Source organism: Myodes glareolus, chromosome 5 (genome assembly GCF_982192425.1).
Source record: "Myodes glareolus chromosome 5, mMyoGla1.1, whole genome shotgun sequence".
Lineage (NCBI taxonomy): Eukaryota > Metazoa > Chordata > Mammalia > Rodentia > Cricetidae > Myodes > Myodes glareolus.
The window spans coordinates 88,971,723-88,996,729 of NC_142030.1; the positions used below are offsets into that span (position 1 = coordinate 88,971,723).

Consider the following 25,007-nt stretch of genomic DNA (forward strand, 5'->3'; position numbering starts at 1 on the left):
GGTTTTGCATGAGCTAATAATCAGTTCATCTTCTCTCACAAAAATCTCACCTGGAGAACACAGACGCCAAGAAGCAGGTCAGCGTTGAAACATCCCCATGGATGAGAATAGTGGTCCTCGTCCAGATGCAGGGCAGGGGACAAAGCCTGGGCCACCATCATCCTTCTTAACCAAGGGGCACACCTTATACTCTTAAGGAGAAGGAGGACTCCTGGAAATCAGTTAGCTGGCGGCAAACCCTATCCAGATTTTCCTCAGACCTTCTCCCCATGCGGTCAATGGACGCCAGGGCCTGGTCTATTGCACACCAGATCAGCGCTCTGCCATTGAGCTCAATTCTCAGACTCGTTCCTCAAAGTCCCTCAGCAATAAGAAATCCTCCTCGTGGTTGGATAGTGGCCTAGCCCAAGGCCTCTCACAAACCAAGGACAAAGCACGCTTCTTTCTGCTGAGGTAGGGTGAAAAGAGATTGGGCATTCTACGGTCTCTATTTTCCAGGCTGAGGGGAGAGAGAACACAAGGGAGTGGCGGGGCGGGTGGGGGTGTGTGTGTCTGAGAGTCAAGTGTAAAACTAAATAAGATTGGATCCACACTGAACCCAGGAGGGTCCACAGGCACTGAGACTGTGAGCTCCTGTCAGGCAGCGCAGGAGCTCCATCCATAGAGTAACGGCTGGTCCTTTCCAAGAGACCTGGACACTAAGATAGCAAAGGAGACTCCACAGGCCCAGCATACCCCTGGAGGACATTAGATTTCTTCCTGGTGGGAACTGGGAATGAAGAGGTAGAGGCAGAATTCTGGTTCTGGTACGACTCTGGCTATGGGGACCGAGCAGGCACGGGATGGAGAGGGGCCAGGGATTGATTGCTGTTGAGAAACAGCAGTTCTGTTTGAACAGGGAAAGCATGGGCCAGGTCTGAGTAGTTCCTCTGACTACCTGCTAAGTACCGCTTGGCAGCTGCCAGCCTACACGAGACCGAAGAGAATGAGGAGCAGGCGACACCAGAGTCCAGACACACGTGTGGGAGGCTGTTCTGTGACAGGCCGTTGTGTTGCCAGCATGAGCACGTGTTCCCTGTGGGTGTGGCACCCCATGGCCTTCCCTGTGAGTCTGCTGCTGGTCAGCGGCAAACACCCAGCACCACACACGCCCCCAACACAAAATTGGTAATTTATTATTGTCATTATTAGGAGGCAAAAAAAAAAATGTACAGTTACAAGAATCATTTTTCAAACAGAGGTTAAATATGAGCTGGAAAGTGTAAAAGGAAGAGGAACATCACTTTACAAATCATTAAATTAAACAAACAAACAAACAAAACCCAAAGAACCAACCCCCCATGCTGAGTTCTCTCCTTGTACAACTCTGTGAGATGAGAACAGAAAATGAAATGGGCCATGGAGGTGGAGGCCCTGGGTAGAGGCAGGAGCTGGGGCTGGGAACGGTGAGAATGGGGGTCGCTGGGTTGGCATGGACACTGGCTTCCTCCCTCTTAGGCCTGGTGGTCTCTGCTACCTGGTTGTGCCTGGTGGCCCTCCCAAGGCTGGGGACAGAAAGGAGGCTCTTGCCGGGCCTGGGTATTCAGGCCCTTTACTGGGAGACAGAAATACTTTACAGGACATGGGGACAATCACCAGTGGCCAGGCTGGTACCTGCCCCGAGTGCCAGCCAACCACCACCTTTTTACATTTGAACTTGCCCCAAGTTGACCCTGCATCTCTTCCCATCTTTCCAGTTTGCCCCTCCCAGGTCCTGATTGGCCCCTGCAGCATCAAATGGTTGATCTTAAGTCTTTGCTTAAATTAAAAAATTAAAATATATATACATATATATACTGTACACACAGGACAATAACAGAGGTGTTGAAAGGGGAGGTAGAGGGTGGGACAGAAAGTGAGGACAGGGGTTGCGGGGCCAGGGCTGTTGGGAGGGGAGGGAAGCGGGGTGAGGTGAGGGACAAAGAGAGAGAGAGAGGTTAGGGGACCATATTGGGGGGGGGGAATTTATTTTACAATAAAAACAGGAGTTCAAACCTCAGCAGAATGGGACTCTAGGAGCCCCAGAGGGTCCTCCCCACACTGGGTGAGGAGCAGTGGGTTTGGGGGAGACAACGGTGGGCGGGGAGCTCGGCTTCAGGTTAGGTGACTGTGGTCCCTGGTCCGAAGGAGAAAAGCCACAGTCTCAGCTTCTCCGTGACTTTGAGTGTTGAATAAGCCACTGTAGGGTGATGTCTGAGTGAGACAAGAGAGAATGTCGTCAGGCCTGCCTGTGTGCAGCATCCTGCAGCAGCCCATAAGGCCTGACAGGCATAAACAGTTAATCCCGGTTCCTGAAATTGCAGCCAGGATCAAGCCAAGAGCTGTGACCCCTGTAACAGCTCCAAACTAGCGATGGGAAAGACAAAGCACAGCAAGCACAGGCAGAAGGGCTCGGTTCAACCTAGGATAATCTCAGAGGTACAAGAGTGAGTGGTTGGCTCCTCTCAGAAAGTAGAACTGAGGTAACGTTCAGAACTGGGCCTCCCAGCTGCCCGCTGCACCCCAGGACTAAGGACACTCTCCAGAGTCCTAAGCTACCACACCGGAAGTAGCCCTCTCCTCTCTTCTCCCTTCTGCAAGGCCACTCCTGGTAGAGTGCCAACAACTTCCCAAAGCCACGCACCTATGTTGTCCTTCTCCTTGCAGGAGATGGAGTAGCAGCAGATCTCTCGGTCCTGGATAGCAGACAGATTCCTGTGGGGGAGATCAGAGCAGAATCTGCAGAGGCTAGGCAGCCAAGGGGTACGGGCTGGGGGAAGGCAGGGTCTTTTTCTTGGTCAAAGAGGAGGGCGAGGCTCCTGGAAAGATGTGTTTTGCTGCCACCATGTGGTGAACAATGAAAATAGCAACTGGCCCAGCCCAGAAGTGTTCCTCAGCTGGGGTATTTGGGGAGCTGAAGCACACAAAGAAAGGCCACTCGGCTTACATTTTCTCAATCAGCTCCTTCTCATCTAGTGCTCCCGCTAGGTCTCGCTTGTTACCGAGGACTAAGACCTATTCAGAAGAGAAGCCAAAGAGGGTTAGGACAAGGGCATGGAGCATGCCTGCATGGGGCCATCTCCCCCAGTGACTTCGAGCCCGCTCCCTCTCCCACCCACTCCATCATCTGCTGACCGGGATGCCTTGCAGCTGGGGCTTGTCTAGCAGGTTGTGGAGCTCATTCTTGGAGGCCTCGATCTTCTCCTGATCTGCAGCATCCACCATATACCTGGGGAAAGCAGGCAGGGACAGCATGGGGACACCATGGGCTGAGGTGGGCAGGAAGAGGGGCAGCTGAGGGGAAGAACACCTCTGGTTCCTCCTCCTCCTTCAACACCTGGTCACCTCCGGAGAAGTGGACCACCCTGGTCTGACTCAGGGAACACCTTCCCCAACCCACAGGGCAACATGCTGCAGGCTTATGTCCTCTGGGAAGCTGGGGCCTGTAGGGTTAGCTGTATCTGGCCTAGATAGGGCTAGAGAAGAAAAAGAAAAGGGTTCTATCCTAGCAGGGTATGAGGTCTGTTTCTTTCTTTTCTTTTCTTTTTTTTGAGACATGGTTTCTCTGTGTAGCCCTGACTGTCCTGGAACTCGCTCTATAGATCAGGCTGGCCTCGAACTCACAGAGCTCCATCTGCCTCTGCCTCCTTAGTGCTGGGATTAAAGGTGTGTGCCACCATCCAGCTATGATGCTTGTTTCTTAAAAATATAAACATCAGGTTTAAGCCGGGCATGGTGTGCATGCACCGAATCCCGGGACTTGAGAGTTGGAGTCTGTGAGTTAGAAGTTAGCCTTGTCTACATAGTGAGATAAACTGAGATTCAGGCCAGCCAGGCGCACACAGGGAGACCCTGTTACAAAAGAAAAAAATAGTTTTCTGTTAAGAAAAACTAAGCCGTGCATACATTATACATCCCCCCCCACCCCGTCTTTCTTTTCTTTCTTTTTTGGTTTCTGTTTGTGGCTCTAAAGTTGAATTCAGAGCCTTGTACATGCTAGGCAACAGCTTTCTGACCAAGTTACATCTGCTGTCTAGATAGAATTAACAGGCAAGGGAAGGAATCATTTAACTCACCCAAAATTCAAGACATGATGACTTGAGTTGGGGGACAATGCCCTAAGTGATACTGCAGGCCTGGCTGGCCAGTTCTCTAATTAGGCGCTATAGCCCAGAGTACATATTTACTAAAATAAACGGCATGCAAAATAAAATCAGGCTATGTCCGGGCACCAGCTATGATGGAGAGACCATGTCTATGCGATTCTCCATTAGGTCTGAAGTCCTTGCAGGCAGCAGGGTGGGAGATCCTACTTACACGATGGCGCTCACTCCTCTGCAGTAACGCTCCCACATGCTGCGGAAACGGGGTTGCCCCCCAATGTCCCAGAGCTGAGTAAGAAGAGGGTGGGGAGAGGGTAGCCTCAGGAACAGGCAGACAACTGAAAGCAATTTCGACTCCCAAGCTTCCTTTCTGCTGTCCCTGTCACCCTGTGGGGCATGCCTTTTTCTCCCTCCTGGTTTCCCTCTTGCCCAGTCCCCCAGCTTTCTGTTCTTGGGTTCTCTACTTCCAGCTCCCCAGCAACAGGATGCCACTCTGCCCTCCCCTGGCTGGCTCTTCCCAGGGGCCTCGGTTGCCCTCCCAAACATGCGTGGTCTTCTGCAGCCCTCTGTCCTCACCTTGATGGTCACGTTCCCTTTGGTGATTTTGCGCATGTTGAAACCCACAGTGGGGATCATGTCCTCATTGAACTGTCCTGACTAGAAAGAAGAGCCAGATTGGAAAAGATGCCAACATGGACAGGACCCAGATACGCCCTCCCTGGTGGGTACAGAACAACAGGCTGCAAGGTGATGCACCCGTCAGGCCAGACTTTCTCAGAGTTTTCACGGGAGGTATCTCTTGAACATCTCCCACTTTCCAGTAAGATGGGTGGTTATCAGCAGAGGTGCCATCCACACCTGCAGCTCTATGGTGAGGAGGCCCAGAGCCCCTAGGCAATCTCAGAGTCTCTCAGTCCAAACAGGGAGAAAGCGCCTCCCAAGGTCTAGCCTACAGTTCTTGCTACTAGAAGCCCCTTTACTCAGCCCCAGCTGAGCTAGAAGAACAACACATGACTTCGCAGGGAAAGAGGCCCATCACAAGTGACCGCAAGGAAAGAAAGCAGACATAGATTAGTAGTAAACTGTTTTGCAAAGGTTAGGAGGTGGGCACTGGGGAGGCAGAGGCAGATGGACCTCTGAGAGTTTGAGGGCAGCCTGGTCTACCTAGAGAGACCCAGGACAGCCTGGGCTGTATAAAGAGACCCTGTCTGGATGGGTGGGTTAGAACTGAATTCACCACCTTCAAAATGCAGTGTGTACTAAATTATGGCAGGACTATTCAAAGTGTTGACTTGTACTTCACCACGGGTAAGCCACAATCTCTGTTATTCATGTACATACGTGTTTCCCTACTGGGTTGAAATCTTCCTCAGGGGAGGAGCCAGATCTATAGTAACAATATTAGTGCTCACTGACTATCTGGGAGTGGACAGTGATTCCACTTCCCACAATTCCTTTCCATTTCTAGCAATTTTCCCTTTTCCCCCTCTACAATGTTTCTAAAATCTCTAAACTATTCTAAAGTAACCACAGGCTTCAAATAAGGCCAGACCCAACTCCTGCCAGGCCATCTTCACACTCAAGGGTAAGAACAGGAGAGAGGGTGAAGGCCACACGGGAGGGGGCTGACTTTATCTTTAAGCCGAGAGTGACAGCCAGTGCCTTTACCACATCCTTTTGTCCCCTACCTGATAGTGCACTAATCTGCTTGGGTCCCATGCAGAGGCCAGGGGCTCTGACCACTAGCCAAGGAGCAGGAGATAACCAGCTCTCACTCGGTGCCCGGAAGCCTCAGTGAAGCCCCCCAGGCAGACAGGATGAGTGTGCCACTCCCTTGCACCTGCAGGAATCATACCCGGTGACAATGTATAGCAGGGATTCCACATTTGAGAACCACAGCTGGGTTCTGAAGGTTCTCTAAGCCCCCCTGGATGTATAATCATCCTTTGGTATGCACAGGGTTGGTCCAGGGCCTGCCTCGATTACCCGTATCTGAAGACACGCAAGTCCTTTATGGAAATGGCATTGTAGTATACACTACAGAGTGTATCGGTACACCCCTGAAATCTCAGCACTCAGGAGGCAGGGAGGGAGGGGAGGAAAGAATCAAGAGTTCAAGGTCAGTCTCAGCTAAATAGTAAGTTTGAGGTCAGCCTGGGCTATATGAGATCCTAGCTCAAAAACCAAAACCAAAACCAAAACAAAGCCTGCACACACCTTATAATTTAATTCTTATCTATCTATCTATCTATCTATCTATCTATCTATCTATCTATCTATCTATCTATCTGTGTGTAGTGTGTTTGTGTGCCACAGCATGCCTGTGGAGGTCAGAGGCTAAATTCTGGGAGCTGGTTCTCTCCTGCAACCTTTGTGGGATCCTGGTATTGAATTCAGGCTATGCTGCCAGGCTCGCTTAGAGATAATTAAGCTGTAGTATGTGAAAGGGCCTGATGCTGTCTGATTTCAGAAGCTAAGCAGGGCTGGGCCTCACTAGCACTTGGATGAGAGATAACTCCTGGGCTCAAGTAATCCTCTGTCAGGACCCCAGAACACCTGCGACTGTAGGGCTCCTGATGGATATGGCTCACAAAGTGCTTGGGAGTGGCTCTGAGCATGGACCTGTCGTTGATCTTTGGGAACCAGAAGATCCATATGTTTCCAAACAGATGAGGGTGTACCGATCACTAGCAAAGTGGGATGATAGGGGGCTATCAGACAGCCACGCCCTCCGTCACTCCGTTTCTGCTCAGTTGTGAATTTGGAGCTAAGCTGCAATCAGGCTATGATTTAATTTCCCTGCTAATGACTCAGATTCTTCCTGTAAGGATGGGGGCAACTTTACGTCATGTAACCCCATCTTTTGTCTCATACTCGAATCCACTCTAAGCCATTCTTTCTGGGGTCTCACGTATCCCAAGCTAGCTTCAAGCTGGCGTGCAGCCAAAGATGACCGTGAACTTTTTGTCCTCCTGACTCCACCTCCTTGGTGCTAGAATGACAGGCGCGCGCCCCTGTGTCTAGTTTTATGTGGTGCTGGGAGCATTATGCACGTTAGACAAGCCCTCTACCAACTAAGCTATATTCCGAGCTCCTCCCTTTTCTTCCTGCCTGGGACCCTGAATGGTTAGGACTACAGGTGTGCTCCATTGTGCGAGGCTTTCACTCTCTCTTGGGTTAGTTCAAACTATCAGACAGTTCTCTATGACTCAAAAACACATCTTCCTGTGACTTCTCCCCATTGTTCTGTAGTCCTCTTGGGTACTCCAAGACCAGTTCTTCTATGGAGACAGCCTTCCATATTTTAAGACATCTGAAATGACCTCATTGATGGGCACAGCAGCACACACCCACGGAGAATGAGAACTCAAGACCAGACTATGTCTCAAAGAAAAAGAAGGACCTCTTTGCTGCTCCTGGACAAAAATATACCTCCCGTTTTTCTTGTATTACAACTTTCTTGTACTCAGTGGAGTTTCAGTTTCTTGGACATATGCAATGGCTCTGTATATCCTTTCTCTCTAGTTCACGTTAACCTGCTGAGCATCTGGGCTCACGGAACTCAATTTCTATTCACACTGAGACCTCAGAGTCGGGAGAAAACCACAAGGGTTTTTCTCTGTTTGCTGAGACAAACAGAAGCCAAGGGACAGCAACGGCAATTCAGAAAGTCAGCGGTGGGCACGGGCACAGAGCCCAGGGGTCTCGGATCTTTCTGTGATGGTACAGGGAAAGGCACAATGCCTGTGGGGGCCCTGGTGGGATTGAAAAGGCTGGAGTTACCCGGATGCTGGAATTTCCTGCAGCCCCCGAGGGCGTAGTTAGAGTCTCTTCAGAGAAGGAAAATTTGGCTTGTCTTTCAGTGGTAAATTTGATGTCAAAATGGAGAATACAGGAGCTGGGGAACCAAGGAAGGTTGAATATCATAGAAACTTTTATTTGTTTGTTTGTTTGTTTGTTTATTTTGAGACTAAGTCTCTCTCTATGGTCCAGGCTGCTCTCAACTTGGGATCTTGTCTCAACATCCCAAGTGATGGGGTTACATACATGCTTCATCGTGCTTAGTTTCAAAGAACCTCTTGACTCTGGCAGGAGAATTGGAGAATTTGGCTTCTATCCCTGACCTTCCTTCCATACTCCAGAAGATGCTAGTCTTGAAGGGCAGAACCAGGCCAGGAAGTTGAACTCACCAAGGTGTCTGCGTATCCCTATACAGAAGCATGGCTTTACGAACACTCCCTCAGGACAGGAGGTGATATCTAGGCTGAGTGTAAGCAGCTAGTTTCTCCTTTTGGGGAAAACCAGAAACATCTTCCAGATCTAAATGCCCCAAACCAAGCCACCTAGGTCTGCAGAGACAGGTGGAAATCCAGGTGTTGATTTCCTGTGCCGTTAGCCCAAGAGGCAAGTCAACACCAAGCCTAACCAGGGTTTCTGATCCTAGGGGACAAAGCATGGCAGACAGAAAGCCAGGAGCATGTGTTAGTTCAGAAAAAAAAAAAAAAAACATGTCCCAAACCTCAGCAGAGGTCCTGTGGAATAAGAAGGGACACTGGGCAGAGGGGTGTATAGACGTCAATGGCAGAGCATGTTTAGGGGAGAGAGTGCGCGTGCCCATGCCCAATCCATTAAGTCCCAAATCCATCCAGCCTTCCATCTGCCCAATGTACTAATATCCCCTCTGAAGGGCTCTCCGGTAAGGACGCTGAGCTCTGTGGGGCTTCAAGGTTGGGCAACAATACAATACAGGCAAGTGGCGGTACCGAAGCTGACTGGCCACACACCTTTGCAGACCCACACAACAGCATTTTTTACCTGTATGTGGCTAATTCACAGCTCTCTTGAAAAACCCATCTTTGGGAACGGGGTTAGGTTCTGGGAAAAACTATGTCCCTGTCCCAAGCTTTCCCAGGTCCCAAAAGCCCAGTCCTGCCTAGCTTTGAAATACAGGCTGCAGCCATTACTGCAGCTCAGCTCACACACCCAGGGAGCTCATCTTCCTCTTTTTTAAAGAGAAAATTTAACTCCTTCTCCACCATTCCTCTGGCACAGACATACAACTGCAGTCACCCCACCCCCAGCCCTGACTCCCCAAAGCCCTCGGAGCTGCTCTGCCCTGGTCCCCAGGTGGATGGCGCCCCTCCAGCTACTCCTCTCGCGTCCACAGTATCTACTCCTGCAACTTCTGAGCCAAGTGGAGTCTCCCAACTCCCTTTATGGTGCCATCCATCCTGGACCCCCGCGATACCGCAGGCCCGGGACAGGTTCCGGGGAGGAGTCTGGGCTAGAGTCAGGACCTCAGCTGACTCCTCGGCCTCTAGGGATACGAGCTTCCCCCGCCCAAATGGGCCGGGGCTTCCGCGTCAAGCCAGGGGGAGACAGAGCCTTCGGGGTGGGGCTGGGCTGGCAGGGACCCCTGGTAACACGCTCGGACCGCGCGTCCCGTGACTCTCCACGCGCGGAGCGGGAAGGCCCGGGCACTTTCGCCCTGTCATGCCCCCTGTGCGTGAGCCACGGGGGCCTGTCAGCCTGCGGCGGACTCCCGATGCCTGGAGACCTCTCGGTGCCACCAGCAACGAAACTCCAGCTCGGTCCCCTCGTTCTCGCTACCCCGCCCCCAGCCCTGCCATCCCAGTCCAGGCCTGAGAACGGGTAGCATGCCAGCTGGTCCCCCAAGAACCGTGCTAGGCCCCAAGCGCCCGGAGCCGGCTCCTCCCTGCCCGCCGCCCGGCGGTGCCCGGCCACGCCAGGCGGCGACTCGGGTTGCCCAGGGCGCGGCGCCGGCTGCCACATCTGCCCTCGTACCGCGATCACGTTGACGAAGGTGGTCTTCCCCGAGTACTGCAGCCCCACCAGCGTGAGCTCCATTTCCTCCTTCCAGAACAGGGCCTTGAACCAGTCCAGCAGCTTGTTAAACAAAGCGATCATGGTCGCTTCCGCCGGCCGCGCCCGGTGCCGGGTCCCCGCCGCCCTCGCTGCCCTCGCGTTGCGGCCCGGAGCGGCCCCTCCCCGGTGCGGCCGGGTCCCGCGGCTCGGTGCGGGCGGAGGCTGGAGCTCGGCGGCCGACGACGCGCTGCCCGCGGATCCGCTCGCCGATGGGTGTGGCCTCAGCGCCTCCTCCTTCCCAGCCGCCGCCGCCGCCCTCCCGCGGGCCGGGCCGCGTCCTGCTCGCACCCGAGCGAGCGCGCTCCAGTCTAGCGCGCGGCCTGGGCCAGCGGCCGCGGGCGGGGCGGCGGGGACCCGCGGCGGCCGGGAGGAGCGCGACGGGGCGCTTGGGGAGAACGCTGTAATTTTATTTTCTCTGCTGCCCTCGTTTGCTCCACCCTAACTGCACGGCTTTCTGTCTTGAAGGGTTGGTCGGCCTGAGGCCGGGAGCTAGAGCATTTCCAGGCTGAAGATCTCCAAGAAAGGGCGAGGATGTACGGTTTTCCTCCCAGAACGTTCGCTTGTGAGCATCCCTGGGTACCTCTGAACATCCCTGGATACCGAATCCCATCCCCCGAATTGCCATGGAGAGTTACAGGCGGATTTAGAGCCTTTACTATTCCATCTTGTTTTGTTAACCACAGTTTACCAGGCCACTTGTTTAGAAAGCCCAAAGTGAGATAGATGTTTGAACTTGATGCTGATCTTAACCAGTATTTTTACCTTATGGAAACAGGCAAAATTAGGGCAGGGGATTCCCAGTGAGGAACGTCAGTGGCAAAAGAAAATGTGTGTTGTTTTGGCAGAAAGTGAAGTTTTCTGATAGTGGGCGGTGGAGAGCCTCTCAAGATGTCCCCACCCTCCCTCGCAGGAGCTAATCCCAGGGCCTGTTCAGTCACCGGGCTGTACCTTCCTGGTCCTGGGCAGTGGAGCTCCTATAAATGTTCCCACCAGTCACTGCTTTGGGTTCAGTTTTCAAACGTACTCAGATGGGGTATGTTGTCTTAGCCAAAGGTGAATTATTCACAATGACTGCTAGGAATCAAACCCACCCAGGAGTTAGATGACTCCCAACTTGTCAGGTCTGCCTATTGTTCCTCCGTATTAAAGAGCATCTGCCCTTTGTAAGTTCTTCTCCTGTTCTGAAGGGATGTGCTGTAGTCTGAATTTTTTAACTTAAAGTTTAAGCTATCATACAAAGTAATAGTTTCATTGCTCAACATTTCTATGTCCTTGCCCAGATCCATATATTGAAATCCCAGTCCTAAAGTGATGGCCTCATGAGATGACTAGGTTATGAGGGTGGAGTCCTCCCAAATAAGATCAGTGCCCTTTTATCAGGAGAGGGCAAGAGACAGACCAGACCCAAACTTCTTCCATCATGAGGTTGCAAAGAGAAGGTTTTATCTATAAGTCAAAAAGTGAGTGGCGGGCTAGAGAGATGGCTCAGTAGTTAAGAGCATTGCCTGCTCTTCCAAAGGTTCTTGGTTCAATTCCCCGGCAGCCACATGGTGGCTCACCATGTGGTTCTGTAATGAGGTGGATCTGTAATGAGGTCTGGCCTGCAGACATACACACAGACAGAATATTGTATACCTAGTAAATAAAGAAATAAAAAAGTGAGTCCAGACTCTTCATCTCTTGGTACCTTGGTTGGTGACTTTCCCATCTTCCAAGTCATGAGCAGCACAGTTCTGTGCCTCGTTGGCGACTCAGTGTGTGGTTCTTTGTTACAGCACCATGGACGGGTAAGTTGGTACCGCTGTCTCGCTGCCTACAGGGACTGCAGTTTTATTTCGTCACATGTCCTTAGAAATACTGGGAAAGAGTGGATCCCAAGGGTAAAGGTGCGGCAGCCTGTTCCTGCTCCAGGGAGCCCTACTGTATTGCTAGAGAGAGCCCTAGACGCCTAAGAAGATGGAAGAAAAGACTTAACTGGACATCCAAGAAGTCTTTATTATTTTTTTTTCCTAGAGCCTGTGTTCCCTAGAACAGGGTTGGGGTGGCAGTGAAGGGAGGCTGTGCAATTGCTCCCATCTGAACTGGCTCTGAGCTCACGGCAGCATCAGGTACTTTAGAGCCTGCTTGGGCAGCACAAATCTTTCAGGGAGCTTCAGAAAGTGGAAGAGCAAGCGCCATCACCACAAAGCTGAAGTGGAATCCCTAGTTAAGCTGAGGAGGAACATTAAGAAATTCAACCTCGGTCGGGCGACGGTGGCGCACACCTTTAATTCCAGCACTCAGGAGGCAGAGACAGGTGCATCTCTGTGAGTTCGAGGCCAACCTGGTCTATAAGAGCTAGTTCCAGGACAAGCACCAAAGCTACACTTTTTGTTTGCTTGTTTTTGTTTCTTTTTATTTATTTGTTTTTTAGATGGGATCACAGGTAGTCAAGGCTAGTTTGGAACTCTTGATTCTCCTGCCTCTGCTTTCCAAGTGCGAATCTCAGGCTTGTGCCTCCCTGCCCAGCAGTACTGCGTGTCCTTCAGAGAGGTGCCGTGAAGCAAAAGGGCAGTCACTCACCAGGATCGAGCTCCTTGTGGTTTTCACAGAGGACTCATGCGAGCCACAGCACATCCAGGACCCTAGGACCAGACAGCAGGAATACTGTCCCATCTTCATCCCCACAGGTAGCCCAAACTGGATCAAGGGTGACTCAGGACTTGTCTGGCTTTCTGGGGTATATAGTTCAACCCTGAGATAGGTTGTGGGTCCCTGGAAATGGATGAGGCCTGAGGTTTGGTTTTAGCCCTGTGCTGTGTGCAGTGGTGATAGCCCAGCCTGTTTCTGGAACAAGTTAAGCTATCCAGGTATGCTCTGCAAATAAATACAGGCCCGGGAAGATATGGCGGGTAGGTTTTCTAGAACCATACACAGCCCTTCGTCTCTTCTCTCCTCTTTCTTTGGTACTTCATGGATACCCAGGGCATGCTCTAAAGTCATGGAAGAAAGGCAGAGAGTGCTTCCCTAGAAAGTGGTTGGGGAGCAGATGGCAGGAAGTCACAGAGGCAGCGGGAGTTGTCTGATCTCTGAATGGCTCCTATACATTGCCTCTATACATTGTTGCTCCCAGAGAGCTCCAGAATGCTTTTTTTTTTTCAATTTAAAATAAGGTTTTACTATGTTGTTCTGGCTGGCTTGGAACTCAAAAAATGTAGATCTAGCCAGGCTCCAACTTGCAGCAATCCCCCTGCTTCTGCTCCTGAGTGCTCCTGGGATGACAGGTATGCATTGTCACACCCGGCTCTTCCAGTGATCTCAGCTGCTAGACCTGGTCGCCTCTGCATCTCCTCTTACAACACGTGTGGAGGCAGGCCAATCGGGGTCTTTCTTGTCTTCTGAGGGGGATCACAGGTATACGGGGTGAAGCAATCTATGTAGAATGTAGAGGATTTAGCCAAGGTTAGACCAGACGTTTTCCTGCTCTTGCGTCTGTCTCGTGTGTGGGCAAGGCCTTAATGGAAGAGGATTCGGCAGTAATTGTCTCAGCAGCATGGCTACATCTTGAAAGGCTTTCGGGAACATTCTGTTTGCTTCCATGATGGCAGCAAAGGGCTGACTCTTGGTGTCACCAACAGGAAAAAAGCCCACAGAGAGCACATGAGATAAGATGAGCACCCCAGCTTCTTTCTCAATCCATTTCAAGTACAGCTCCTGTCTGTAAGTTCAGAGCCACCGGCAGCTCCTCTATAGTCCACCGAGGGCCACTGGAGAAGGCAGAGGAGTGGTTGGTGGTGAAGCCCCATGGCCAGGCTCCTGTTGCTTGCTGGAGCAGTTTCCTGGGACAGTAAGCCTCCTCATTAATGAAGTCCCCTTTTCTGTGCCTATGAAGAAGCTGTCCCAGCGCACACAGCCCACTTCCCCAGATCCACCATCCCAGGCCTGCAGGGAGGTTGGTCCCTGGACTGGTGGAGGGCAAAGGGATCAGGGGCTGGGCTCCTGGGGCAGCTGGGCTGCATACAGGGCCAGCGTGTGGTGCAGGAACTGGTACTGTTCTGCAGTCTGGATCATGCCTCCTCTGTAAGCAGAGCACAGAATGAGGATGAGTCAGAACACCTGCCCTGTGCCTGTGACTAAGCCTTCCCTCTCATCCTGCTGGGAAAGCCCAACTCTCTCCTCTCCATACAGTCACCCTTTGGCGGTCTCCTTAGGGCCCCTTCCCAGGGCAGTCCCACCCAAAGAGGGAAGTGCAGGGGGCAATGCCTCATCTGGACTCTGTCCCTTTATCCACCCAGCTTTTGAGCCAAACTAGACCTGATTTCTCAGGTTGGGTCAAGAATGTGTTCCCATGCTCAAGTTTTCTACTTGTCAATAAAAACAGTTAACCCCGGGCTGGAGAGATGGCTCAGCAGTTAAGAGCACTGGCTGCTCTTCCAGAGGACTGGGGTTTAATTCACAGCACCCACACTGCAGCTCACAGCTGTCTGTAACTCCAGTTCCAGCGGATCTGACACCTTCACACCAATGCACATAAATTTAAATAAATAAAAAAGTTAGTCTTACATGTGTACAGCGGGTCCCATTTCGAAAACACTCTCAGAAGAGAACCCATCCCTTTTCCCAGTTTGGGAAATAGACATTACCTCTCTAGATAAAAATGGAGGTGCTGAATGTAGTGGTGCACACCTTTAATTCCAGCACTTGGGAGGCTGAGGCCGGCAGATCTCTGTGAGTTTGAGGCCAGGCTAGTCTACATAGTAACTATTTCAGGCTAGCCAGGAATACAGAGAGACTCTGACTCAAATGGAAAAAAAAAAAGAGAGAGAGAGAGAGAGAGAGAGGTGGTAACAGCTAGTGGTTACACATGTGTTATGTGGTAACAGCAGTAACACATGCACCAGAGTCTGAATTTGCTTCTCCTCCTCCAAGCCCAGTGAGTACTACAGCTACCTTGTATCTAGAGCAAGTTGTATCTTTTCAAGAAATTAGCCAAGACGAGTCTCCCTATGCAGCTCACACTGGCCTTGAACTAAGTAGCCCCACACTGGCTCTGAACTCCCGTTCACCTGCCTCAGCTTCCTGAGTGCTGGATTACAGACCCTGGCAGTATCATTCTCCTTGACTGCGTCCTTGTTTCCTAGCTTTCCCCTGAGTAGAGGACTTAGGGGGTGGTGCGGGAAACTTCAGGGTGACATGTTTAACTCCAGGCCCCCAGGCTAACATGTCAGATGATCTTTCATGCGGGCTTAATTACTGGCAAAAACAGAATGCTTTTTAAATAAAATGAGTTCCTTACTTTCTTCTAGGAGGGCCTGAAGGTGAGGTGCCCAATAGCTCAGAACGACCAAGGCCGTTGCCAATTAACATGGCTGCACCTGCTTCCTACGGACCCACCTGTCTAGGCGCAGTTGGCATACGATGCCCAGAATGTCCACTTCCCCTCGGGCCTTCAGCTGCTGGCAGCCGATGCGGGTGGCGATGAAGCAGCCTGTCCGGCCAATCCCTGCACTGGATGTAACCAGGGAGAGGATGGGGAGGTCACAGCAGACCAGGGCACGGGGAGACAGGTGAGCTAGGAAGGTTGGAGCTAGGCTTCAAACAATGAAAGAAGAAAGGGGCCAAAGTTCTTTATCCGTGAGGGTGGAACTCCCATACCTCTGACTTCAGCGTCCTTGGCATCTTTGATGGAGGCAGATAATAGCTTGTCCTGGACAGGTTTGGGAGCCTTATTAGCCTCCCTCTAGACCTAGACCAGCTCTTCTTTTACTCTCTGGTTCTTATAGACTTTAATTAACTTATTTATTTTTGGTTCTTGAGACAGGATCTTACTATGTAGCTCTGGCTGTCCTGGAATTCACTATGTAGACCAGGCTGGTCTTGAACTCATAAAGGTCAACCTGCCTCTGCCTCCTAAATGCTGGGATTAAAGGCGTGCATCATTATGACTGGCTCTGTGAACTTTAGAAATTGATTTTTTTTAAAAAAATTTTTTAAGATAGAGGCTCATGGGCCCTGCTAGCCTGGAACTTACTATGTAGTCCAGGATGGCTTTAAACTCCCACCTCCTAAATGTGGGGATTATAAGTGTGAATTCCAGGCCCAGATTTTAGTTTTTTGTTTGTTTATTTTTTGAGACAGAGTTTTACTCTGTAGTCCAAGGATTCCTGGAACTTACTGTATAGCCCAAACTCCCTGTGATTCTCTTGAGTCCTGGGGTCTGGGGTTACAGAAGGGTTCCCCCATACCTAGTCTTTTTCTCAACTGTGGTTTTTTTTTTGTCTTCTTATTTGAGACAGAGTTTTTCTGTATGTAGGTAGCCCTTGCTGGCTTGCTGGGTAGACCAGGCTGGCCTCAAATGCACAGCTATCTGCCTTCCTCTGCTTCCCAAATGCTGCTGGGATTTGTCCTTTTCCCAGTTTGTTTTAAACATTTTTTATTTATTTTAATTTGTGTGTGGTGAGTGTGTGTATGTGCACACATGTGTCATGTTGCCTGTATGAAGTGTGTGTATGTGCACACATGTGCCACGGTGCCTGTATGAAGTGTGTGCATGTGCACACGTGCCACGGTGCCTGTATGAAGGTTAGAAGGCAACCTTCACGAATCATTTCTCTCCTTAGACTATGTTGATCCCAGATATTGAACCAGGCTGTCAGGCTTGCGGCAGGCGCCTCTACCCACTGAGGCACCTTGTTGGCGCTAGTTTTGCTTTTGTTTTCAAGAACGGGGTCTAGCCGTGTAGCCCAGACGGGCCTTAAAGCAGCTGTCTTATTGCTGCAGCCTTGAGCATGCGCAGCACTGGGTGCACTGCCGTGCCCTGTTCCAGCGCACGTTTTAATGATCGCATCTCTGTTTATGGCTGACAGCGCCCGCCTGTGCGCTGGCCGTCCCCTTGAGCATTCCCTGTCTGACCACAACCTCCTCCCAGCTCCAGAGCAGCTTTCACAGACGCTCTCAGACCTCCATCCTTTTCTTCTTGGCTCTATCACCTTGAGATTTCTTTTTGTCTTCCCTCATAGCCTTCTCTTCCTTGCCCTTTCTTGAGTTTACCCCCTTTCCCCTTAAGTAAGCTTCACATGTACTTCTAATAGAAGCGACGGGTGACTGCCAGCACTTAGATCTGGGTGCCAGCTCTGCATGGTTCAGGCGTGCCTCGTTTGTGCTTTTTGCCTCTTCTTTTCTCCTCCTCTCCCCTCTCAACATGCTATCATGAAGCCCAGCCTAGCCGTGAATTCCCTATGTAGTGTAGACTGGCTTTGAACTTCTGATCCTCTTGTCTCTACTATATGCTCAGGGAATAAACTAAAAAATGGATACACCACCAGGAGCAGGGTCAGAGGACAAGCCTGAAGCATTTTATTTATATATGGGAACAGTGGTGGGAAACCAGTCTTGAAGACTGGTAAGGACATCATGAAGGGACCTTGTAGAATTCCCTGAGACACCTAGATTTGCTATTTTGTTTTATTTTTTGTTGATGCTTGGAATTGAATCTAACATCCCAGATTTATCATTTAAAAATAATGCTTGGAAGCCAGGCGGTGGTGGTGGTGCACATCTTTAATCCTAGCACCCGGGAGGCAGAGGTAGGCAGATCTCTATGAGTTTGAGGACAGCCTGGGCTACAAGAGCTAGCTCCAGGACAACTAGGACTGTTACACAGAGAAACCTTGTCTCAACAAAACAAAACAAAACAAACAACAACAAAAATAATGCTTGGGGCTGGGCACAAGCAACAACAACAAATCCAACAAAACCAAAACCAAACCCAATCACTAAAAGACCCCAAGCAAACAAAAAAGTTGTCTGATGAGTAAATGAACTCTCCTCTACCTGACTAGAAGCTTCCCGTAAACCAGGGATCCATAGAAAAGAGGTAATAATGCCGAATCTTGTGGACCTGAGATTCCTGTCCAGGTAAGGGTTGGGTCTGTCTGGTGTGGTATTACTTAGACGCTTGCCCACAAGAGACCTAGTGGGCAGACAAGGTAAGCACTGGTTCTAGGGTTGGAGAGGACCCTACCTGCAGTGGACCACGATAGGCCCAGAGTTGGCCGCTGTCTCTGGGCTCTCCACCTCAGCCACCAGGCGCAGCAGGGGCCCAGCGGATTCTGGAGTCTGGTGGTCTGGCCAGGCCGAGAAGAGGATGTGCTTTACTGACCGGCATTCCTCTTGGTGCTGGGGTAAACGAGGGAATAAGGCATGAGAACGAGGATGTGGGCTCGGCTGCTGCCTACTCCTGGTGCCAGCAAGTACGTACTGGACACCAACCCAGAGCAGGCAAGGCGATTCTCCCGGGTAATTTGCTCTTCATCTTCTACCATGGCCCACTCCAACATTCAAGGAGGGAGGGTGTTTTTGTTTTTGTTTTTGTTTTTGTTTTTTTTTTTCCTTTGAGGGAGGAACCCAGGCTCAAGTCTATCTGCCTATCTGCCTCTATCACGCAACCATGGGTAAGTGCATTAATCCTACTTTCATTTCTGGTAAGTGGGCACAGTGATATCTTTTTGATTTGCTTCCCAGGATGCTTGGGAAACAATGAATTGATACAAAAATAATTTGAAAGTGTAAGAATGTGTACAGCATCAGAAAGCCCCTCCTCCCTCCCTTCCTCCTTCCCTCCTTCCCTTCACTCTACTGGGAGCTTTGCTGTATTGTTCCAATCAGATTTCTCCTCCCACCGTGTGGGTTCCAGGGATCGAACCCAGGTCATCAGGCTTGGCCGCAAGAGCCCTTACCCACTGAACAATCTCTCTGGCCCCTAGAAAGCATTTTTAGCACATCCATGTGTGTTAGCCCATCCCATCTGATCTCTCCCCATTCTGCCAGCATTCTCCTGTGTCTCTCCTCTCTCTTGGAGCCTGGATATGTAGCCTGGGGAGGGAGTGATTTCTGGTGGTCCCTATTTTGTTGTTGGTCGTTTTTGTGTGTGCATCCCTATTAAATTAGAGGTGCCCCTGAGGGTTGTACCCATTTCTTTTTCTTTTCATAACACCTCTTTTAAATGTGGGGTCAAGGCTTAAATTAGTAAACTTAGTCCCTAGTGAAGGTGGAGCCTGAATTCCAGAGATGCTGGAGTGGCCCAAACCTTCAGTCTGTTTCAGTGGATGGTACCTGGATGGTAAGCTGTCTCACAGTATATTCTGGGTGTTCTTTAGTGTCCTGAATGCGGATCCGGAAGGGCCCATAGGTTTCCTCTTCTGTGGGCCAGTAATGTACACATTTCTAGAAGGGAGAAATCTGGGAGTCAGAATGGGAAAGTTCATAGGTGGAGCAAGGCTGGGGCAGCAGAGAGAGGCCTGGTGTTCCCTCCTCGTGTCTCACCCCATGACTCAGGTCAGTGCCTGGATTTCGACTCTCCCAAGTGTAAACTCTATAGTGTCACCCACCCACATTTTGGATGTGAACAACTCCCCGGGATGTATGCATATCAGGAATCTTCCCCAGAGATATAATCCGGGACCTGTCAGTGTTCTCAGCTCCCACAGATGCTTCTGGTCTGCTCTGCATGGGTGGTGTGGGAAGGTAGGGTACAACCTTTCTGGGTAACCCTGCCTCCTACCTCCTTGCCCTCTCGAAGCTGGGTGAGCATGACAATGAGGCAGACTTCTTCTTGCCACACCATCTCCCAGAAGTCCGCGACAGTGTTTGGCATGGGGCCCTGGGTGGCAATGTAGACCTTCTCCTGGCCGTCATAGCCCTGGGGGGACAAAGCACGAAGGACAGAGATGGACTGAATTCTCATTCCACAGGTGCTGGGGTTAGCGAATGCTTGTGAGCATGAGCGCTTAGATGTGCTCACACACAGACACACCCCCCGGAAGCCACATGCTGGAGGAGGACATGGCATGCACAGTGAGAAACACCTGAGTTCAAATTCCTGGCCTGCAGTTTCCTAGCTGTGGGGCCAGAAGCACATTCCCAGCCTCTGTGAGACTCAGTTTCCTGACCTATAGACTGGGCCTACTGCTTACCTCATAACTTAGTGTGAATTAAACCCAATAAAGAAGTTTATTGGCAGTCTCTCACGGCAGGTGCCGTATACATGTTTATTCCTGTCTTCTGCTGTTTTCTTCTTGTGCAAGATTTAGTAGTCCTCAATGTTTGTAAACGAACGTTTCCCAGTGCATGGATCCCGTTTATATATTTGGCACCAAAATTCAGCATACTCTTCCTAATCTGTTCTTCTCCCTTCCATCATTCTTGGCTTCCATCATCATCCGTGCATCCTGCTGTTTACCTAGTTCCTGCTGCTAAGTATCTTATATGCTTTTTGGCCAACAGCCTTGTCCCTCAGCATCCTAGACTACCGTCCTACCGCATTTGGACACAAGGGGGCACTGCCTTCACATCCACCTACCCACACCAGGTGAGAAGTTGGGCTAGACGGCCAACTTGCTTTGAGGGTGCTGTTATTTAGCTGGACATCAATCAGTCTCTACAAAGGTACACGATGGGGGTTCTGGGGAGAGAATGATTGTGGGAAAGGAGATATAGGGAGAGAGAGAGAGAGAGAGAGAGAGAGAGAGAGAGAGAGAGAGAGAGAGAGAGAGACTCCCTCTTGTGTTGGCATTGTGCGATTTTTAAGGAGACAACTAGTCTCTAAGAAACTAGTGACCAGGCTCAGCCATGTCAACTTATTGCCACATCTGGAGGGTTGTCGTGGATAGGGTAATGGTGTAGGTTAAGGTGGTTGGGAAATGTGAACATCTTTTCTAGGTTGATTTGGGGGTTGTTCAGCGTGTCGTTCCCCCACCCCTTCAGTCTGGCAGAGAGAGTTATGACAAGAAGGAGCAAGGAGGGAAAACGCAGACCTCCGAGGCCTGGTCACAGCTGGATGATATCATGTGTCATTTTCATTTTTAAAACTAGTCCTGCTCCCATTGCTGCAGCAGCCAGGCAGGCACTCACTCGAATGTAGTTGGCATTGATGTAGTCGCCATCTTCCTGGCTCTGTGCCCGGCTGAGACAGACGCGGCTCTGGGGATCTAGGAAGGTCAATGAAGGTGAAAGGTCAGAAGGTGACCAACAAATGCGGATTCTAGTAGTCAGAGGGAAGAATGCCCTCACCTTGTTCACAGTACTGTGTGGGCGGCAGGCATTCAGATGAATTATTTTATAGACAGATAACATAATACCTATGTATTATAAAATACAATATTTCATGACAGGAGGGATCCACAATGTTTTTGAGCAGGAAAGTGGTATGATCACAGCAGAAATATTAACTGAATGATGCTATGTAGGGCAGACCACAGAACTGCAGAGATCAATTGGGTTATTGTCGTATTTTAGCCTTGAGATGAGCGAGGGTATAAAATGGGAGGGAACTGATAGGCATAGGAAGAGATTCTGCAGAGGAAAAACTTCTGTTCTGATTATGAATACAAGCTTCAGATGAATACATTGTCTAAGCTATCACTCAACCGTGAGGGATATGGGCCTCTCTCTCCAAAGGTGTGGGTCTTTTCCCACTCACACCGGACGAGGGATAAAGGAGCTGGCTTTCCCTCTTCGGGAGTTGTAGAGCTTGCTAGAATTAGGCCAAGGCCAAGGGCTAACAAACTCACTTTGCCCAGTGTTCAAAGAGCCTTGGTCTATTCACGCAAGCAGTGGGCTTGGAGGCTCAGCCTGGGGCAGGACCTGTGTGCTGGCCTAAATTCAGACCACAGTTCTGGAAGTCACTGTGGTAGGGTCTAGGACTCAAGTCTGCCTCTGAAAAGCAGGGGGTGTGAGACCTGAGTCTGCCTGTGCGAGCTCGTCCCTACCACAGAGGCCCACAGTAAACCTCTGCGAATGCTATCTTGTAACCGCTGTCTATCTCTGAGCTGCCAGGGTGGTGCTAGCGTTCCTCTGTCGAAAGATGATGTCTCAAGCATTGCTGTTCCTCCTTGACTGAGGTGAGTGGTTTTTATTTTTGTTTTTTTATTTTACTCATTTTTGTCAAGGTCGCACATAAACCAGGCTAGCCTAGAACTTGCTATCTATTGGAGACTGGCCTTGAATTTCTGGTCCTCTGCTTGCACCTCTAAGTGCTAGGATTATTGCAGGTGTGCACCACCATGCCTGGCTTCAAGGCATATAATATATCTTGCCTTCTCAAGTTCTCCATCCCCAGGAACCCTGCCCCCCTCACCTCCACTGCGGTCCTTACTTGGCAAGATGGTCTTGTATCGGTCCTTGGAGGCATGACCAGGGATATCCAGGTCTTCAGGGTTGACAAAGTTTGAGGGGATCTTCTGGCGGGGGTGGGGGGGAGGAGTAAATGAGTTAGCATCTGGTCCCCCTTCCCAGCCTCTTTTTCTCCCCTTCCATCCTCTGAACAAGGATGGGGACAGCCCTGAAGTTCTTCCTCAAGGACCGCAAGGAGGAGAGAGGCCTAAGAAATCCATGGTTTGATAAAGAAGGGCGAAGTGATATGGAGGGGATCCCAACTTCTTACCAAGAACTCTTCCTCTAGCTGCTTGGGGCTGGGTGGCTGGTGCTGTAGACCCCAGCGTGTAAGGGGGTGTCCGGCTGTGCGCAGAAAGTGTATTGTGACCTCCCGGGGTGTGTTCACTGAGCAGATGGGTTCCACGGCGCCCAAAGACCTCACATCGAGCATCAGAGCCACACTGGAGCCCCTTCTGCAAGCAAAACCATCCGACGCACAGTGAGCATCCCAGAGTGCCTGCTTGCCTCTCAAGGACTTGTTGCAGAGCCGGTCTGAGGAGGCCACAATGAGTCTTTCTCTTGACCTAGAGGCTCAGGGCACTCAAGGGTCAGGCCCTTTACAACGTTCCCCTTTTCTTTTATCAGATAGAACAGAGTAGACTGCAACTCTTCAGCTCCTTCCTGTTGTCTACCTCTTCTCCCAAGCTGGCACAGAGGCTCCAACGTACACCCAACGCCGCAAAGGCCCCTGGACGTGTCCAGAGACTTTGGGAGCAGGCCCAGGAATGACATGAAACTTGGTGCCTCAGACACAAAGGATGGGCAAGCAACATGCAAATGAACCCGATTAGTTTTCTTTCTAGGCCTTGAGGACTCTGTTGTTTGAACTGGAAGGCTGGGTGTGAGGGAGGGAATGAAAGCAGCCCAGAGCAAGGAAGACCCTCTCTGTGAAAGATCTCACCTCTCCTGCAGGCGCACATGCTTCTTGGCTGGAGCTTTGGTGGGTGGAGGCTGGGTCATGGCTGCCCCCAGAAACAAGGTCGGTGGCTGTGCTCTGGAGCGCCCCTCACAGGCCTGGACCATGCTGGGGTAGGTTGCTGGGCTCAAGGAAAGCTCACTCAGCCATGAGGACTGCCTGAAAGACAACGTCCTGTATTTGTTGACCTCTGACCTGTCTCACCGTCTAGAAGGAGGCTCCTAAGCCCAGGCCAGCCATCCTCTTGGTTTTTACTGGAGGCAGCTTCCCTTCCCAAGGAAGTGGCCTAGCTTTTTTATTCCTGTAAGTCCAGGAACTCTTTGTTGGGCCGTAGGTTAGAGGAGGAGGGAGATATTAGAGTGTAGGTGTGGGTGAAGACAGAAAATAATCCGGAAGGAGGAAGAGAGGGGGTACCCAACTCCACAGGGCTCTAAGCTGGGGTTCAAATGAGAACAACAGACTGCTGTCCACACAGAAGGAAGGGAGAAAGCTCTAAGTCTCCCAGCAGGCTTCTCCAGAATGACAAACTGAGGCCTCTAGGAGCGTTGGAACCAGGTGGGGACCCAGGTAGGCCACACTTCTGGTGTGGTCACCTCCTCATTGCTGGCAGCTCTACCCCAAGATCACTTGTGGCTTCTGGGGTCTCTACCCAGCGCGGTAGGCTAGGGGTGTTTCCTTTCTCCTCCTTCCCATCCCCCAGTCTCCCGCCTCTGTAACCGTCACAGGAAATGGCCTCGCCAAGCCTTAGAGCGCCAGCGCATGGTGAGGCTACAGCTGGCGGTGTGAGAGAGCCGGGGCACAGAGGTGATGAGGGCATCTCCTTTGGGGGCAGGCCCTATCTCCCAGAGCGAAGTTACAGGTGCCCATGGTGGTGGGGTTAGAGGTGCTAACCTACAGGGACAGAGGCTTGGAACCCTGTGGGCCTATGCAGGTGTGGCTGAGAGAGCACTCTCCCATGACAGGAACAAGCCTTTTGCCTCTCTCCTCCCAGCATTCCGTGTGGCTCCTCTGCCCTCCAGTTACAGGGCCACCAAATATGCCACTACTCATGCCTGGCCAGACATGGTAGCCCCAAACTCATGCTCTTTCACCCCATCCTCAGAGACGCCCTCCTGTTCCCAGGGATCCCCACCCCAGGGCCATAGTATGCCTGTGCCCACTTCAAGTACTTACTGAAGCAGCTGTGTCCCCCAGGCTGCCTCTTGCCAGCTGTCTGTCAGTCCGTCTATCTTTGAGGACTGAGAGGCTTCAGGAAGCCAGCTTCCTCCCTCCGCCCCTCCTGGCTTCCACCCACGCACACCCAGCTGCGGGCTGCCCTCCTGCGCCTGCTGCAGCTGCCACCAGGGGTCGGGTGCCTCCTCCCTGTGCCCTCCGAGAGCAAGCTGGTAGTGTCGTGCCATCCTCGCTGGGTGCAAAGGCTCTGGGAGTGGGCAAGGAGCAGGCCTTTCCCGATCACTCCAGGTCTACACCTCCGGGATCTTTATCATGGGCTCCTCTACCTCCTTGCGGAGAAGATGGCCGTAGGAAACCCACAGTCGTTCCTCTAGCTGAGCCCCTGGGGAGAGACTTATTGCCAGGGCTCAGCTTCTGCCCCTGTAAGCCCTTGCTGCTTCAAAGTCTGGCAATTCACGGCCAAACCCAGGCCGTATCTGCCCGGAGCAGAGTAGATGTGCCACAGAGGAGCAGTGGGGGAAAGAGGAGGGAGGACTGCTCCTTTCTGAACAGGAAGGAGGGGCCCCGGGATAAGCAGGGCCTTCTAGGCCCCTGTCTCTCAGTCTGCAAGCACAGGCTAGTCACTGGAGAACAGATAACAGAGCTAAACAGGAGAAGGATCTGGGGTTGATTTCTAGGAGCCCCTCAGACTGTTCCTCGGGGAGTCTCAGAGCCCTGCA

General features: G+C 51.3%; 2 protein-coding genes across 5 annotated transcripts; both read right to left on the reverse strand.

Moving 5' to 3' along the window:
- Positions 1–1,154: 1,154 nt before the first annotated feature.
- Positions 1,155–10,191, reverse strand: Arl8a (ARF like GTPase 8A). Its single transcript, XM_085688204.2, has 7 exons — positions 9,927–10,191; positions 4,698–4,778; positions 4,336–4,409; positions 3,154–3,247; positions 2,966–3,033; positions 2,663–2,733; positions 1,155–2,232 (listed from the first exon to the last, which is right to left on the reverse strand). Exons 1-7 carry the CDS (start codon positions 10,047–10,049, stop codon positions 2,183–2,185), a joined length of 561 nt encoding a protein of 186 aa, XP_085544330.1. The 5' UTR covers positions 10,050–10,191; the 3' UTR covers positions 1,155–2,182.
- A 1,791-nt stretch (positions 10,192–11,982) lies between these two features.
- On the reverse strand, positions 11,983–24,445 carry Ptpn7 (protein tyrosine phosphatase non-receptor type 7). Of its 4 annotated transcripts, none has more exons than XM_087906494.1 (10): positions 24,289–24,445; positions 23,101–23,274; positions 22,429–22,612; positions 22,141–22,225; positions 20,898–20,974; positions 19,549–19,686; positions 19,101–19,211; positions 18,010–18,164; positions 15,381–15,494; positions 11,983–14,064 (listed from the first exon to the last, which is right to left on the reverse strand). In XM_087906494.1, exons 2-10 carry the CDS (start codon positions 23,220–23,222, stop codon positions 13,971–13,973), a joined length of 1,080 nt encoding a protein of 359 aa, XP_087762620.1. In that variant the 5' UTR covers positions 23,223–23,274; positions 24,289–24,445; the 3' UTR covers positions 11,983–13,970. The 4 variants fall into 4 exon arrangements, with proteins under 4 accessions (XP_087762620.1, XP_048286808.2, XP_048286807.2 ...); XM_048430851.3 differs by having other exon boundaries at positions 22,141–22,222; positions 23,101–23,289; positions 24,289–24,340; XM_048430850.3 differs by having other exon boundaries at positions 23,101–23,289; positions 24,289–24,334.
- Between the last annotated feature and the right edge of the window lie 562 nt (positions 24,446–25,007).